Genomic DNA, 15,429 nt, shown 5'->3' with positions numbered 1-15,429 from the left:
AATAAAAAAAGTTGGTTGAAATTTTCGTACTAACTCCTTACAGTGCACCCGAGACATCTTATTTGACGCTCCCCTTACATTCCAACTAATAATATTTAAATGGTCACAATCCATAAAAATAAATTAAATAATTAGAATTTATAATCATTCTACCTCACGTTGATGGACCCCTGTCTCCAATTGTCTTCTGGTGGACTTGCGTCGCAGAACCATCATTCTTCTGTTGAGGTTGGTTCTCCAAGTTTATTGTTGCACTAGCTTTATCAAGTTCTTTTTGTACTCGAGAATCCGTTGACAATGCTTCAATAGGTGAGTTTTGAAGTGAAATAGGACGCTGCCTTTTGTGCCCTGCTTTAAAAAAAGGAGTACTCTGATCCTTGAAAGCCACCTGAGTTGTTCCCAAAGAGCCAAGCGTGGATGGAGGATCTTTCTTTTCCTTAGGCTCCACCTTTGCATTTGATAAAGACTTCGCCTTTGCATTTGATGAGGATCCAGCATGCATTTTATTAGACCCAAAAGAAAATTTCTTACTCACCAAATTGGAGCATATTGCTACATTGGCTTTTTTTGGCATTACATTGGGGCCTTTACCCACTTTTTCCTTGCCTTTTCTACTAACTGTAACCCATTCATCCTCTTTTGCTTGAGTATCCCTATCCATGCATGATTCTTGTAAATTATTATGCACAAGACCCGCTGCTCCATGCTTCTCCATAATTGGAATTGATTTGGCATTAATTCCAAATTCAAAAGTTGAATTTTGATTTTTTACTGGGATTTGACTACCTTCTGCCGTTTTCTCATTGTTATCCACCGAAAACAGTGACGGCAAATTTTTCTCCTTCACCATGGTTTCCTTCCCAATGTCATTGTTGTTCTCTTTCGCACATTCTCTTGTTACATGCCCAAAGCAGCTACATTTTTCACAAATTAAATTCAAGTGCTCATATTCTATGTCATACATATGACCATCAACTTGAATCTTTTTTATGACTGGAAGTCCCAAGTTAATTTGCACACATGCTCTTGCATACTTTCCCCTTTCTGCAGACTTGGTGGCTAAATCGATGCGGATCGGATTACCAACAGCTGACGCAATCATTTTCATGGCTTTCTCTTGATAATAGTTAATGTTTAAACCTGTGATTCTTATCCAAACCATGGTAGATCCAAAAGTGTTTTCACAAGGTCTGAATGAAGAACTCCAAGGTTTAACCGCAACATAACTACCAGTAATCATCCACGGTCCTCCAAGGAGAACTTTTTCTCTATCCTCCAAGAGATCAAATTTAACTAAGAAATAGCCAAAACCGACATCTAGTACCTCATATCCTCCTTTGGTTCTCCAGACTCCTTTAAGCCTGTGCGTGATCGCCGTATAGCTAAAGTTTTTTCCAAGAACTTTGATCACGATGGCATCTTTGTAGGGCTCTGCCAATATCTCCTTTGCTTCTTCAGTGAACGTCACAGTTGGTATCTCCGAATCGCCTTGCTTACCAACTACTGTAGCCATCTTATCCCCATCAAGAGAATCAGCAACCTCCAAAGCTCTCCTTGTTGAGGCACCCACAACTTTATCTCTGAACGATATCCGCTGACCTTGAATCTTGTTATTGTCTCCTTTAATTCCCTCATTTTTACCTGATGCATGTCCACCTCCACTCTCCCCCTTATTGCTCTCGCCGGTATGGCCGGCTGCCTCGCTATGTGCCACCCTCGAAGACTCTCCCCCGCTCTCTCCACTCTCCATTTCAAAATTCAAATCTGCAGCATTTGATTCTCTCTCTGCTTGCTCCCTACTTCCGAGGCAATTATCGTATTGTTTGACAAATTGAATAAGCGAGCTGTTCCGGATAATAAACTTGTTAAAAAATGAATGCATACTCTCATTCCTTTGTGTGCTTTTCATCCCTGCCCAGAAGTGGTGATCCAGATAGATTGAAACCCATATATGACGGTCTTCATAGAGATCTACAGAATACACCCGAAAACAGGCTATGAATACACCCGAAAAAACATGCAATTTACACCTCCGCTGTAGATTTTAAACAACATTACCTGAAAGTCACTTGTTGTCCACAAGACCAAAATTCAGCAGAAAATCATTCCAATTCCTATTAAATGAATCTTTACTATGAGAGTTCCAAACAACTTGGCTCAATTCTTGTTCAATTTCAGCATGTCCCTTGTACCCATTTAATTTGCTTGGGATCTTCTTCGTGATGTGCCAAATACACCAACGGTGAATTGTTGTTGGCATACAAGCCTCTATAGCCCTTTTCAGTGACGCACATTGATCGGTGAGAAACCCTTTCGGGGCATTTCTCCCCATGCAACGAAGCCAACATTGAAATAACCATTTGAACGACTCAATTTCTTTGTTTTTCAGTAAAGCGCATCCAAGAAGTATTGACTGACCGTGGTGATTCACCCCGACGAAAGAACCACAAACCAAATTATACATGAAACAAATTACGACATTGCAGAATGAAAATCATTACGTACACCCATATAATGAATTTATACACCCAAGGAAGATCCAATATACACCTCTGCAGCAGATTCATAGAACAAAATTAATTTAGCAGCATAAACAAGAACAACATATTACCTGTTTGTATTGTACGTGGTGTCAAATGAAATAACATCTCCGAAATACTCAAAGGCAGCTCTGCTCCTTGCATCGGCCCAAAAAGCAAGCTTAATCGATTGATCATCCTCGAGTTTGAGCTCGAAAAAGAAATTTTGATTCTTCTCTTTCATTCTCAATAAATATTTCTTGAATTCCTTTGCATCTTCTTGTTCCGAAATATTCCACACTTCTCTCGTGATGTAGTTCATCACATCCTTTTCAATAAAATTTAACTCGCGGTGACCCCCGGCTGCCGCAACGAATGATTGGAATGTTTTGCTTGGTCTGATACCAGCTTCCTCGTTATTCTCTATTGTACGACGAACGGACATGCTTAGTTCCCTGTGCTGTTTGAGCATCTCTGCTTGAGTTGGACAGCAAGGGTGTGAATGATGCATCACGACCTTTGAAATGATCCAAGCACCAACATCCTTCAATGTGTGTATATAAATTCTTGCATGACAATTTAAACCAACTGTGGGATTTGTCTTCTCGGTTGGAGATATTTTAGATTTCCATTTTTCCTCTCTGCTACATGTGATCAATTGATTCTTAATTTCATTTCCCTTTTTATTTGTGCTCCGAACTCTTGTAGAAAAACCTGCAACCTTGGCATAGTCCTTGTAAAATTTTGCAGCATCTTCAAGGGTTTTAAAGGTCATTCCAACCTTGGGAACAAGCTGCTCATCAACAACAGAAAGGGGCTGCAAAAATACAACATGTTTAAAACAAGAAAATACTATAGAATTTCTGGACCTCATAAAAAAATAACAATCAAAGTAAAATACACCCCAAGGACTCCTGATCTACACCCATTACGATAATAAATCAACTAAAATAACAAGGAAAACCATAAACTGTAAATACACCCAAACTCCCCCCTAAAATATACCCAAACTTCCCTAAAAATACACCCAAAAAGTTCTGATCTACACTCGAGCGTCTGCTATAAATTGCAGATAATTAATCAAAACTAATACACTAGATTCAATCCACAGATTATGTTCACGCATTAATTTCACAGTCTATGTTCGCGAATTATTCAGCTAGACAATCATAGACGAATAACTGCATCAAATTCAGATTAATCTTAATTAGCTGAATCTAAATCAAACCTCAGAAACTTCGTTAGATTCAAATTCAAAATTCACTTCGCCCTGATTGAGCTGACAATCTGAGGTTGAATCATCCATTATCTTCAAGGTTCGTTCAGATTTTGATTTCAGAAACCAGAAAATCAAAATAAAACGAAGCTAGAGTTACAGTGAGAGAAAGTGAGGTGAATGACGACGAACAAAGCAGTGATAAACGCAGAAGAAAGAACGATCGAAAATACAAGGGAAGAACGCAAGAAGGAGAACAAAAAACTTGGCAAGAGATTCGAAGAAGGTAACGAAATCTTTTGAAAATTGGAAAGTATATTATTCGCGTGTTAATTGATTTTGATTAATATAATGTTCTATTATATAGCGCATGAGTTGTACGTAACAATTGGAGCGCGTTTAGGGTGTTAGTAAGTTTCAGGACTTGTAACACTTGTAAGGGTTAAACGCTTGTATGATAAGATTAATACATTTACCTTTCTGTTATATAGTAGACGATATAGTCAAATCTATTATATTAGTATCAAATATAGGCAACATATTATTTATCTTATATTGAGACGTATAAAATACAACTTCATACGAGATGAATAATGTTTATACCATGACCCAACGCAATGATCAAGTTTAATTAAGTCAAAAAGCTCAATCCAAAAAGTTGGTTTTTACTAATTCATCCGACTTCTCTAAAGAGATCGAATTCAAACTCGCAGATGACACTTATTCAAATAAGTACTGCCTCCTTAAATCTCTCATCCACTTCTAAAAGAGTAATTTTAACCACCGTAAAATAAAGAAACGGTTATTCACCATCAGAAGTGGAACTACTTCCATGGTAGTTATTAGTCCATCACCTATAAATACACTGATACACTCATGTAAACCTAACTCCTTGCTAACATAAGCATCAGAGTGTCTTTGCAGGTACCACCCTCAATTCCTCAAAGCATACAACTCGGATGGAGGCTCCAGTAACAACTCAGAGACCACCCTCCTTCAACGTTTGGGTCTCTCATTCAAGTCCAATCATCCGGTTCTAGGTAAGTCTCGAAACAAATAATATAAGACATAATGTATATATTTGAATAAAAAAATCTCTGTGTATGATTATTGGATTTTAAAAGATGAAACATAATATAAAAAAATAATTATTATATATTTGTGTATATTTATATATTATTTTATATATTCTTTTAATAAAATAATTAATCATATAATAGTTAATCTTTTATAAATACCAAAAAGTAACTCATTATTGTATTTTTATGCTTTTATTTATATAATGGACAATAAATACAAATCTAATTTGGTTATATTATTTGTAAATTTAATTATATTATAAATATAAATATATAAACATTTTTTATTCTGATACATATATTGATTATACGAGTAGTTCACTAATAGCAGATTGATTATACTTTTAGTATTATGTTAGTTGTATTTTTATTCACCGATTTGAGAGTGGTCTCTCCTAGTCTCCTTAGAGACTAAAAAAGTCTATGCTAGTATTTATTTTATATAAAATATTCTTCTTTTCGAAAAGGTTAACAAACTACCACATGCATGTCTTTGTCTCATCTAGTAACACCTAAACCCACTACGAAAATATTTATAAATTTATCCATCACCATATAATCTATCATAACTAGCAAAGCTAGCTAGTTGTATAGCCTCTCACATGCAATGGAATTGCACCACCAAGAAAAGCACCTCCTATTCGTATAGTTAGTTGAACTGCACTTCACTTCACTCCCTAATCAAATTGCATTCCACCCCCTCACACTTTTCACTTTTTCAACTGCAAATCCCTCTTTGGAACACATAGCATTACTTGGTTTCCTTCAAGACCATGCATTTTCAGTTCTTAAACTTTACTACTTAGAACTTCTTCTTTCTTTTCTTCTTTTTCTTTTTCTTTCTTTTTCTTTTCTTTTCTTTAAAGAAAATTAAAATAGAAAAATAAATAAAATGTTTTCAGTTGCGCCTTTGACTCCGGCAAGTTCACCGGTAATGGCTCCGCCGTCTCCGCCGCTGATTGACATTACTCCTCCCCCATCGCCATTGCTGCTCCAACCTACAGCAGCGCCACCACCATTTCCTTCTCCGCCATCACCGCCGTTAGTGCTTCCAATGCCTACAGCACCACCGCTTACCTCGCCGCCGATCACTTCTCCGCCGGAGGTGGTGTCTATGCCTACAAACTCCCCGCCTCCGGTTACTCAAGTCCCGCCGGCGATTTCCTCGTCGCCGCCTCAGCCGGAAATTCCATTCGTCGCTGCTTCACCGTCGACTCCGATTACATCGAACGAGAATCCAATTCCAGCAACGCCATCTCCTCCGAATACGGCGTTGCGGACGGCAGCATCTCCTCCGGTTCCGGCGACACCGCTTCCTTCGTCTCCGCCAACTCTGATTCCGCCGTCGGTTACTTTTCCGTCAAATGCGTTACCACCATTGCCGCTGCGTCACCGGAAAGTTTCGCCGGCGCTTCCAGTTCCGACAGCCACTTCACCACCACCACAGGAATTTTGGCCTCTGGCACCGGAAGCAGCAGCAACCTCTCCGCTGCTGCCACAGCCGCCGGCGACCGTTTACCCTTTCACGGGGCCTACATTGCCATCAACTCCAGAATCAACGCCGGCGCAGCCACCATCGAGTCGAAGCTTGCCGCTTGCGGTGGACGTTGATAAACACTCAGGGTTCGAAGTGCCAAGTGGATTCATAATTGAGGGAATCGTAATTGGTGGTATCGTTATTGGGTTTGTTGTAGCACTTATGTTACTTTTGTGCAGGAATAGAAAGAAAAAGCAGCAGCAGAAGAAGAATCTGCATACACATCAATCTGAGGAATCATCACCTTGTGTTGGAGCTAAGAGTAAAAGTCAAATCTTATTCTTCAGCCTTAACTATATTAATTGATGATAAGTTTATGCATTAATCTAAACTTCGTAGAAACTTTATGAGAATTGGTTGGTCCATATAGAAGTAGAATAGAGACTCTCAATTAAACTGAGAATTGTACCTACAATTTAAGGAGTTGTATTTTGAAAGAAAATTATTTTTCCTGCTAAACCGTACTCATAATCATCTCAAAATTTCTCAACAAAGAAAGTATCTAGTAGTTTATATGTTTTTAAGATATTGAATACATCTTGTTTAGGAATTAGGAGGATAATAATTAGGAAAGATGTTTAAGAGGGTATATCACTACTCACTTTAAAATGATTGCTCGCAATATAGATCATTAGATAGATTAGAATCTTAAGAAATTACCTTATCTTAGTTAAAGCTTACTTGCAATGTAAGTAGATTGATTGAACTATACATACACTTTAGGAGTTGAATCCTGGAGTTGCAAAATTTAGGATCTGAATTTCTTTAGTAATTTCTTCTGCTTATGTTTTCATAATCCATGAATCCATAACCAATGATAGAATCAGAATTAGAAATCTGACAACGGATTGATCATCCAATGTAACTCGTCTCATATTACAATATGCATTTTATTTTTAGTTAGATTTGTGCGCAGTTATTGGGATGTTTGGGTACTAAATTATGTCAGCGTCAGAATCAGGTTCTCATGTCATCAAAGTGCTGCCAAATCCATCAAAGCTAACAGAGGGAGGTGGAGATTTCGGCCCTGTGAATGGCATTTTCACATATGATGAGCTAGTAGCAGCCACTAAGAGTTTCTCTGAAGCCAACCTTCTTGGGGAAGGTGGATTTGGTTATGTATATAAAGGAATTCTTCCAAGTGGAAAGGAAATTGCAGTTAAACAGTTGAAATCAGGAAGCCAGCAAGGAGAGCGAGAATTTCAGGCCGAGGTTGAGACCATTAGCCGGGTGCATCACAAGCATCTTGTTGAGTTGGTTGGATACTGCGTTACCATGTCTGAAAGAATGCTTGTTTATGAATTTGTTCCAAATAACACATTGGAATTCCATTTACATGGTAAGCCTACCATTTATGGCAATCTTGCTCTTAGTTTTTTTCTACAGTGGTTGGTGATTTTTTATGACTTGCATGTTCTGTACCCTTTCTTGCATCATAAGCAAGTACTTTGCGGTTCCATTTACCAGTTGCATGGTCCTGAAGATGATACACTGTATTGCAGGGGAAGGGAAGCCCGTTGTACGGTGGGAGAAGAGAATTAAGATTGCCCTAGGATCTGCAAAAGGGCTCGCATATCTACATGAAGATTGTGAGAATTCTTATTCACCCTTAAACTTGAAGCAGAATAAATACTTTGAAGTTAAAATTTTAGCATTCCTAAACTTTAATATAATGCTTGCAAATCTCACTATAGTGTTGTTATGAGTTAAAAAAATTATAGAAATCCCATTTCTCACATGAATTGATTGGAGTTATACATCTCATATAAGCATACTAACATATTATGCCTTTCAAAACTAGATCAGTAGTCTGTTCTAATTAAAAGCATCATGTGTTCGTGCTTCTGCAGGTAATCCAGCAATCATTCACCGTGATATTAAAGCATCTAACATCCTTCTGGACTTCAATTTTGAAGCAAAGGTAAGGGTTATGTTATTCACTTAAATGTTAAGTAACAACTGTGAAACATCCTTCAGAATGCTTATAAGTTAACTGGACATGCCCTTTTCCTTTTTATTTTTTTCATTCACCAATACATCATCTTATTAATAAAACTTGACTAGAACAGATTTTTCCTATGTGGCTATGTTAATAGGCAATGTTTGAAGATATGTTTCTCAATTTCTTTAGAATGATAATGAGCTTGACTTTATGTCAGGTTTCTGACTTTGGCTTAGCAAAGATCTTCCCCAATGCTGATGGTTGCATCACTCACCTCACCACCCGGGTCGTGGGAACCTTTGGGTAAGGTCACTTTTCAACTTGCCACACATAACTGCAAGAATTGATTTGGGTCTTCATTGTTTTCTTGATTAGAGTAGGATGCAGGGAATCCATATGATACTATGATGACGTTTGTTAAAGTTATCTAATGGATACGACAAGAACAGTTTTAGCCTCGAACTTCAGAATTTTATCTTCATAATTGCAGGTATCTGGCTCCAGAATATGCATCAAGTGGTAAACTAACAGATAAATCAGATGTATATTCCTATGGAGTGATGCTTTTAGAACTCTTAACTGGACGTCCAGCAATCAGTACAGAAGGATCAAGAAACGTGAGCTTGGTTGATTGGGTGAGTTCATCAATTCAAAGATTGTGGTCATGTACAAATAGGAGCATACATGCAAACCCACATGTTTGAAAATCTAGCTTTTAACATTTATTTATGGATCAAATTTTGGTATCTCTGTATGTTGACTGTGGATAACAACTTAGATAATTTTTTGCCAGCTTATATATTGCACTTCAGAAATGCTAACTTGCATATGCCTTAGATGCTTGGTCTAGTTGGTGATTCTTCAAAGCAAAAGTGAATTTAAGGGACATTTTTTTGTTTTTCTTTGTTCCACATAAGCTCCTTTGCGAATGAACCTTCCTGAGTTTTAAATTGAGTTTCCAATATGTTTTTTTCTATTGGCACTGCAGGCTAGGCCCTTGCTTGCGCAAGTGCTAGAAGATGGTGATGTCAGTGATCTTGTTGATCCAAGGTTGCAGAATAATTATAGAGCTGATGAGATGACTAGAATGATTACCTGCGCAGCCGCCTGCGTGCGCCATTCAGCCAGCCTTCGACCCCGTATGAGCCAAGTAATAATCTGTTCATTGTTTTCCATTTCCATCAGCAGCATACATAAAGGGAAAAAACATAAAGGACAGGAGCTAATTAGAACTTTAACTGTTGGGGCTATTGCTAGATCATGAGGGTAACTACAATTAGAAGTGAATGATCTTTGTTACATTAAAACTAATATAAAAAGGTGTCGACATCATAGAAAGACATAAAAATTTGGTCCATTAATCCTGCTCCAGTTCTTCAAATACTTCATGCCATTCTCACTCTGTATAGAATCCACCTTCTTGTGATCTTGTCTACTTCTAATTACAACATCCCTCTTGGGATAGAATTATCATCATGGAAAAGCGAAATGCTTCATTGTGAGGAAAATTAAATTCTTGTGAAATCCTTTCGAAGTGCTTTCTTTTTGCTTTCTAACTTGGTTCAACATTCTTTAATAGAATAACTTATCATTAGTAGCCATGTTCTCATTGATGTAAGTTCTTTAAATAGATCTTCACAAGGACTGCATGTATCTAACCACAAAGTTTTCACAAATTGTATAACAGATTGCAGGTGCCTTAGAAGGATTGGTTTCTCTGTCGGATCTTGTAGGGGACATTACGCCGGGGCATACCAGAATATACAGTTGGCCAGAGAGTTCAACTTATGATGCCTGCCAATACCAACAGGACTTGAGAGACTTCAATTTGGGATTATCATCTCAACAGTGCAGCTCAAGTGTGCATAGTGAAATGACTAGTGCTTATGGTCTTTGCCTATCTGACTCAAGTAGTGAAGGCTAACAACCAAGTCAAGAACTGTGATAATACTTCAGAGATGGGGCATTGACAGCATTGTGTTGTGTTGTAAAAGAAGAAACAAACTCATTTTGTTATGTTCATTATGTAAAGAATGGTGTTTCCTAGAGTAGAAGACGAATTCTTAATGTTTCAATTTTTTTCTTTTTTATCAACTCTATCACAATATTGCTTAGCTTACTGAATTAGAGATTTTCAAAGCTTGATATTAACTGAATTAAACTAAACTCCAAGGTTAGTCCCTATCAAAACTAACGCCACACAAATTTGTCTCTTTAAAAAAGAAACGTTTGTCTGTATTTGGCCAAACTAATTTTAACTATTATCAATTATAATTCTTTTTTTTCTATACATTGTCTTACATTTTTTTATGGTCATGTCTGACATTTATATGTGCAAAGTTCACAAGTTGAATCTTTTTCCCAGTAATCAATTCGTCCAAACGCAGAAATTAAAGATCAATCTGGGGAGTTTTGTCTTTAAACTTTGATTTAGTGGGCTTGGCAGAATGATGTAGATTGGCACCTCAAGATCAGGTACGAAAATTTTATTTTCTAATCTGTAAAAAATTAAATTAAATAATCAAATCAACATGCTTTGAAGTTTGAACTTCGAAATATTATTGAATGCTAACTAGTAACATGTGTATGATAGCTTCTCTTGTTCCTTGTATTATTTTTATTCAATGGAACTTGATATTGCACATGTTTGATTGATCAAAGTGTCAATTTGTATTCAAGATGAAAATCATATCTTGTAAATCAATAGGCTTTTATAAACTAGTACAATCTGAGATGAACATTTAACAAATTGACAAGGCCAGGAATAAAGACATGAGTGAGAAATTGAGAAGCACTAAATTAAGACTTGATGCTTCTGTGTTACTTGAGAGGTAGAAAAGATTTCACCCATTTTTTCCATTGAGCATCCTGTTGTTGCTCAATCCAAGACAAGAAACAGCTATCCAGCAAGCAGAAGAGGTTGACATATAGGAGCTGATACCTTACGGGTACATACCGAAAATTTGCGACCTGAACGATGGGCCATATCCCTCCTTCTAAGATAAAGGCGGGAAGAAAATCTCTCTTCACATCTTCTTTGATTTGAGGAATACTCTTTCCGGTAGAAAGGCCCATGTAAGTGAAAAATGCGAGTAAATCCAATGGCCCGAAAAGGAACCCGTCAATGGCAACTTTAGAGGCAACAAAGCGGAAGGAATCTGGTTTGAGCATGAGTCTCAATCTTATATATCTATCCAAGCCTTCATACCTACAACAATTAACATCAAAGAAGAAAAAGAAGAATTAACAAGCTGATATTCGCCGTGCCCAACACCACTACACCCTTCCCGCTACTTGTACATACTATTTTAGACGTACTATCAACAACTTCAGTTATATAAATGTGGAACACAATGTTTACTGCAAAAAGACGTATGTGATTCATGAAGCTCATATGTCGATTAGACATTTCTGGAGCAGCAAGCCACACCTATTTAAATTGCGATCATCACATGCCTTTTACTAAAAGAAATTTAACACTTATACTGAACTTGTAGACCTATGTGAACTACAATTGCCAAATCTGCCAAAAGGATATATATGAAGAAGTCAAAGTGATAGTAGTGAAGAACCGTATGAGTAAGATAAGTAAATTTGGGACATTGGATATACTTCTATCACTCATATAAAGGCACAAGCAAACATACAACAGCAGTTAAGATAGAAAGTTTCAGCCCCGTGTAACTGATGAGAAGCCCGTACTGCACCATCCCTGTGATCAGGCATTTTGTGCTACAGAAGCGGAAAGGGATCCCATATTCAGAGCCCAAATAGAAGCTTTAGGCCCTGAGCAGATGAAAAGTTCACAACACTAATCCCTCAATTTTATCTTAAATGTATGGTTGGAATCTGTTTGATAAGAGTCCGAACACCTAGCCTATAAAAATAGTAGCATTGAAACTAGTTTGCAGCTTTGAAATAAAACTCAGTAACCTGTTCCACAATTGGCATTTACCTATGATAGGTCAGAGTGAATAACTAGCCATGATCATTTTGCAGTGTGGTTAAAAACCATCTGATGTGCATTAATCTAATTCTTTTAGTGAGATCACGGAATTAATTTACAAAAATTAAAAAACCAAGGAAGCAAATGCGGATAAATCAACTAGAAAACTTAACAAGCAAATGCAGATTCAGGATCTCAAAATCAGACAAGAAACCATCACAATAAAATACTGTCAATATGCAAGCACACAACATAATTGACAAAGTAATGCTATTTACCAGTAATGGCCAACTGGGCCAACAAAGCTTAACCCAAACAAGCTGGTTGTAGCCACCCGCTTCCAGTTGATCTTGAATTCGTCGTCGTCGTCATCCTACAAGATAATGCCATCAACCAAAAGAAACAATGTGAAGTTTTACGATACTAATACAAAATCACCAATTCACCAATAATCAACAATCTCTCACATTCACTACTGTCATAAAAAGAAAGGTCAAAGTAAGAACAAATGCTTAATTTGATAGAGAAGCTTTAATAATAATAATAATAATAATAATAATAATAATAATAATAAGTTCTAATCTTTTCAACAAAGATAGCAATATCAGACTCCAAAAAACCAAATTCCATCTTAACCAAAAGGCAAGAACCATGGCATTGGTGAAGGGGCAAAAGAACAAGTTATAAGGCTCATTGCAATCTTGTCAGCCACAGCCACAGTGATTCTATCTTCTTTTTCTTTTCTTTTCTTTTCTTTTTTATGCACTATTAACATGTGAGCCACAAATCCAAACAGCATACAACTACCAATACACACAAAATAAGTAATAAAAGAAGTGAAAATCCACCATTATAGCAAATATGAAATGACATTATGTCTCACTAAATTAAAACAGTGTTTTACCTGAATTTGATGAGTGTGGGCAGTGTTAGGTGTAGAATAACTATGAGTGACAGCTTGTGCAGCAATGTCACCAACACCCCATATGATTCCTGAACTGATTACCTGTGTCTTAACAGGGTGAACAGCCAAGCAATTTTGGTACCATTTCCACAACCTAAGCATAATCACAACTCACAAAATTATCACAATCTTAAACCCTAAAATTTTCACTAATTTAAATTCATCCCCTTTCTGAAGACCCCCAGCACTGAGTAAAAATGGGATGTGGTGCTTTAAACGATACTTAAAGAATAATTAAAAAAAATGTTTTTTTTTTCTTTAAACAAATTCAGTTCATTTTGTAGGAACTTCGTTCGAAGACAAAGAAGAAGAGAAGAAAAAGGGATAAACTTTGGAAAGAATCGGGGCCGGGGGGTTGAATTGGTGAGATTCTGCTATTTTTTTGGTTTTGATAATGGAGGTGCCGAGTCTCAGATGCAACGACGAAAGAGCGGACAAGGGTAAAACTGTCTTTCCGTGATTTATCAAATATGGGCTGGGCTATGACATGGGTCATTATTGGACCTAAAAGCCTAGTTTAGCTAGTATCATTTGGATCAGATGATTATATGGTTATATGGCCCAAATCAAATTGATACTTTTGGGCTAATTTTTAATGGTTGTTTTAGAAAGACCATATTTGACCAAAAACGAAAAAAAAAAGAACATCCTTTGATTATGGGTGACAGGATAAGATTCTAAATTTTCGAAATTTAATTAATAAATTATTTATAATTTATCTTATTTATTTAAAATATTATTTTTAGAATTTTTTATATTAATTAAATATTTTTTTATTATTAATTTAAAATTTTAGTGACTAAAAAATAATATAAATTTTATATGTTTTAATTTAAATAATTAAATTTTAAATTTTATTTTATAATTTAAAAAAATTAATTTAATTATTTCTAACTATTGAATTAGAGTAATTATTTTAAAATAATTTATAAATTTATGAATAAATAATATTTTTTAAAGATATTTTGTTAAATTAAATTTAGTTTTTAATTACTTTATTACCTATAATTTTATTAAAATTACTGAACTACCTAAAACTCTAATTTACCAACACACAACTCAAATCCTATCGCAAAATTCATTAGCTGCCACCCCAATTATCAGCACACACACTTACTAATGGGGAAGAGAGGAAAGAGTAGAGGAAGAGAAAAAGAGAATTGCGAAGAGAGGGAAGGAGACCTCACCGCCGTGGAGCTGTCGCCACCATCATCATGGGTCGTCGCTCGTCGCCGCTGCTAGGTTCTTCGTCAGCGCTACTACAGACAAAAAGAGGGAGGGAGAGCTCGTGAGAGTCGTCGCCGTTGAAGTCACAAGAAGACGCCACCGACCTTGCTTTTGCGTTGCATCGATGAAGAAGATGTCGTCGGGAGGCCATAATAAAGAGAGATGTGTCCGAGACAGAGAACAAGCGCGAGAGAGGAGACATGGAAGAAAGACTGCTGCCGTTCTTCCTCGTCACCGTCGAGCTGTTACAACTCATCGCCATTGTCACATCTGTTGCCACCGATGGGTGAGTTCGCCGCTGGAGCTGGACACCGGGAAGAGAGAAGGTGACGGTATGGAGAGGTGATGTCACTGCGGTGGCCGTTGTTGCGGATGAAGGTTGTCACTGAGCTGCCTTCAACTGCTGGAATTGCTTCGCCGCCATTCTAGTCACCGGGTATGGCGCGGGTGTCGCTGGAATCACCGCCGGAGCTGCCACTGCGTCATTCTTGGTTCCTTTCTTTGTACAGATTGAGCTACGATTCTTACGTACTGTGTTCAGAGGCTGTGGCTGCTGTAGGAATGGTTGGTATTGATGTCGCTACTGCGAGATAAGAATAGAAACGGAGTTTGTCGCATAGTTCAGTCGCAAACAAGGTAGGGGCATTTTCCTTAAGCTTATTTTTTTCCAAAAATTATTATAAATCGATGCAAATAATATATATTTTTGCTGATTATGGGAGTCTTATCGATTGAATCGAGTTATTTTGGACAAATGATTGATTAAATTGGTTTCTGAATTGTGATATAATGATTATTGAGCGTTTGAATCCGTATTGATAATTGCGGTTGAATTATTGTGATTTAGTAGATTGGTTGTTTGAATTCTGGGTTTTCGTTGATTTCCTTGAGTTGAGTTGGAGTTGTTGAGATAATGAATTATTGGAAATGATTTGAATAATCAAGAAGTGTTTAGTTTGGTTGTTGGGACCTTTGAAGGGCGGCAAAGTCCGAATTTTA

At 37.0% G+C, this 15,429-nt stretch overlaps 2 protein-coding genes across 6 annotated transcripts; one reads left to right on the top strand and one right to left on the bottom strand.

Annotated features, from left to right (window-relative positions):
• The first annotated feature begins 5,284 nt into the window (after nucleotides 1–5,284).
• Nucleotides 5,285–10,483, top strand: LOC112783005 (proline-rich receptor-like protein kinase PERK15). Of its 5 annotated transcripts, none has more exons than XM_072229693.1 (8): nucleotides 5,285–6,613; nucleotides 7,307–7,690; nucleotides 7,854–7,940; nucleotides 8,202–8,272; nucleotides 8,511–8,596; nucleotides 8,784–8,928; nucleotides 9,282–9,443; nucleotides 9,981–10,483. In XM_072229693.1, exons 1-8 carry the CDS (start codon nucleotides 5,707–5,709, stop codon nucleotides 10,215–10,217), a joined length of 2,079 nt encoding a protein of 692 aa, XP_072085794.1. In that variant the 5' UTR covers nucleotides 5,285–5,706; the 3' UTR covers nucleotides 10,218–10,483. The 5 variants fall into 5 exon arrangements, with proteins under 5 accessions (XP_072085794.1, XP_072085796.1, XP_072085793.1 ...); XM_072229695.1 differs by having other exon boundaries at nucleotides 5,377–6,613; nucleotides 7,313–7,690; XM_072229692.1 differs by having other exon boundaries at nucleotides 5,380–6,613; nucleotides 7,301–7,690.
• A 461-nt stretch (nucleotides 10,484–10,944) lies between these two features.
• Nucleotides 10,945–13,661, bottom strand: LOC112783006 (uncharacterized). The gene is made up of 3 exons (XM_025825725.3): nucleotides 13,144–13,661; nucleotides 12,518–12,612; nucleotides 10,945–11,501 (listed from the first exon to the last, which is right to left on the bottom strand). The coding sequence occupies exons 1-3, from the start codon at nucleotides 13,303–13,305 to the stop codon at nucleotides 11,114–11,116; spliced, it is 645 nt and encodes a 214-aa protein (XP_025681510.1). The 5' UTR covers nucleotides 13,306–13,661; the 3' UTR covers nucleotides 10,945–11,113.
• Between the last annotated feature and the right edge of the window lie 1,768 nt (nucleotides 13,662–15,429).

This window comes from Arachis hypogaea, chromosome 20 (genome assembly GCF_003086295.3).
Source record: "Arachis hypogaea cultivar Tifrunner chromosome 20, arahy.Tifrunner.gnm2.J5K5, whole genome shotgun sequence".
Lineage (NCBI taxonomy): Eukaryota > Viridiplantae > Streptophyta > Magnoliopsida > Fabales > Fabaceae > Arachis > Arachis hypogaea.
This window is presented reverse-complemented; position numbering and strand designations above follow the sequence as displayed.